Genomic DNA, 1,994 nt, shown 5'->3' on the forward strand with positions numbered 1-1,994 from the left:
GTATATGTATATAATACACCATTGAGCTACTTTACTAACAGAGAGAAACACATACTTATGTAATCACTTGCCTTTCATGGCAGCAGCCAATAAATAAATTTGGGACAAAACGTAAGGACATTTGTGTTTGGTAGATTATTTCTTTATTGTAACAATGCTTCTTGGCAATAAATCGTATCCCGTTGAAGTCCTGTGAATTTCTCTTTTAAAATGGTGCCACATTTGTAAGGAACATGCAATTGTGGGATGAGCAGTTGAGCTGATTGTGTTGTTCACATGAAAAAATGTGCCAAGTCTTCCCTGTCAAACAGCTCATTTTGCTGTTGTTATTGACACTTGTTTGGGGGGGGGGGTAGGCCTGTGGGCCAAACCCAGTCCACAGACCACCAGTTTGTTGTCCGTGCTTTAGAGGATTGGGCAGCTGGAGTGATACTATTTCACATTTAGCTCCAAACCTAACTGTTTTTAAAGAACCTGAGCTGTAAACGTACCTGTCTGTAAAGCTTGCTGCTCCTTCAACACGTTCAGCTCCTGAATGATGTCGTCAATCTGCTTCTGCAGCTTCTCCACAGCAGCAGCGTTCACAGAATCTGCTCAGAGAGGCAACAATGTGTTACTGAGCTGTCACAGCAGAGCAGGGAGGAACCTCCACGTCCCGAGCTAACAAGCAGTCCAAACCTTTTTTGCCATTCTTTTTCTTGGAGGAGGTCTGCTGCAKCGAGAAGCTCACCACGAGAAGAAGATGAAATGTTACCCAGAGCCCTCTGGCCTCCATCGTACCACTGTGAGGAAACGGTCCTGTTCTGCAGCAGCAGCACGAAAAGCTCCCCTCAGCTCTGAGCAAGGGCCGAACAGAGAGTAAGTCTTATCTCAGAGAACAAATGTTTTGCAGATGTTCAACAGCTGTTTGTGTTGCTTGAGAGAGAGCGAGAGAGCGAGAGAGCGAGAGCGAGAGCGAGAACGAGAGCGAGAGCGAGATGTTTCATTTCTCTGTTTAAATTAAACAAAGGCCTGATCTGTCTGAGTCTATCTTTTCATAGATGATCAAAATGTGAACTTTTAGCTCTGTTACCTACACAGTACTGTTTTATCATAATCTAACAGTAACTGAATATAAAAAAATAAAATTAGACCAGCCTTTTTATTTCCAAGACCAACACAGTTACTGTCTCGCTGCAGATTTCTCTTTCTGTTTTCTCTTGTGATCAYGCTGTAGGTTAAATGTTTTTGGTGTTGTGTTTTTCTTTACGAGTCTACATCTGGATCTCCTTAGTGAGTTGGAAAAGACGGAGCGAACACGTGGTGAAGCCTTATGTAAGAAAGAAAGTCGTCTTTGTTTTTTAATATTCTGTGACATTTTCCAGAACGTTCCTGACTTCAGCACAGGAGTTCTTAACCTACAAAGTCATTCAGTTGGTGATTTGTTTATTGCCACCCCCTTTTTTTTGGAACAAACTAATCAGACAAATAAGGGTTAAAATATTGCATTTTCATTAATAAACAAGTTTATACTTGAATACTTGACYCTATACTATTTTGTTCTGGGTGGGGGGTGGAGGTGCTTGATGGAGAGAACCCCTGCTTTAACATAAAAACAGACTCAGAATATTCACATAAACAACCAAGTTTAAGTTTTTTTTTTAAATAGCTTTTTTATTAAGGGGCAGATATAAAACTGTTTTCATATTCCTGCACCTTTTTCAGTCAAAAATTTATATATTACATGTACCCGTATCGAACATTATCGAACAGTGCTTTAGGTTCAACGCACACTTGTATCGAACAATACAGATTTTTAAAATTTATTTTATCAACTTGTCTTCTGAAGATGCTCTGTGTTGAAGGATCAGTGGATCTGTGTTCGACTACTCCACCTAGGCTGCATTTTTGGGCACAGAGCCACTGAGAAACTTGCTGTTTCAGTAACATTTAATTTAAAAACTGTACTTTTGAGGTTAAACAAATGTTCATAATTAATTTAAATAAATTACAAG

General features: G+C 39.7%; 1 protein-coding gene across 1 annotated transcript in view; it reads right to left on the reverse strand.

The window, feature by feature from the left end:
* Positions 1–906, reverse strand: part of clec3ba (C-type lectin domain family 3, member Ba) — a 3,228-nt gene extending 2,322 nt beyond the window's left edge. Inside the window, exons 1-2 of the mRNA XM_014022916.1 lie at positions 679–906; positions 492–590 (exon numbers count right to left, since the gene is read on the reverse strand). Coding sequence (XP_013878370.1) covers positions 492–590; positions 679–775 — 196 coding nt within the window. The 5' untranslated portion in view covers positions 776–906. The remainder of the gene's footprint in view (positions 1–491; positions 591–678) is intronic.
* Positions 907–1,994: the final 1,088 nt, after the last annotated feature.

The sequence above is a fragment of the Austrofundulus limnaeus genome, unplaced genomic scaffold (genome assembly GCF_001266775.1).
Source record: "Austrofundulus limnaeus strain Quisiro unplaced genomic scaffold, Austrofundulus_limnaeus-1.0 Scaffold348, whole genome shotgun sequence".
Taxonomy (NCBI): domain Eukaryota; kingdom Metazoa; phylum Chordata; class Actinopteri; order Cyprinodontiformes; family Rivulidae; genus Austrofundulus; species Austrofundulus limnaeus.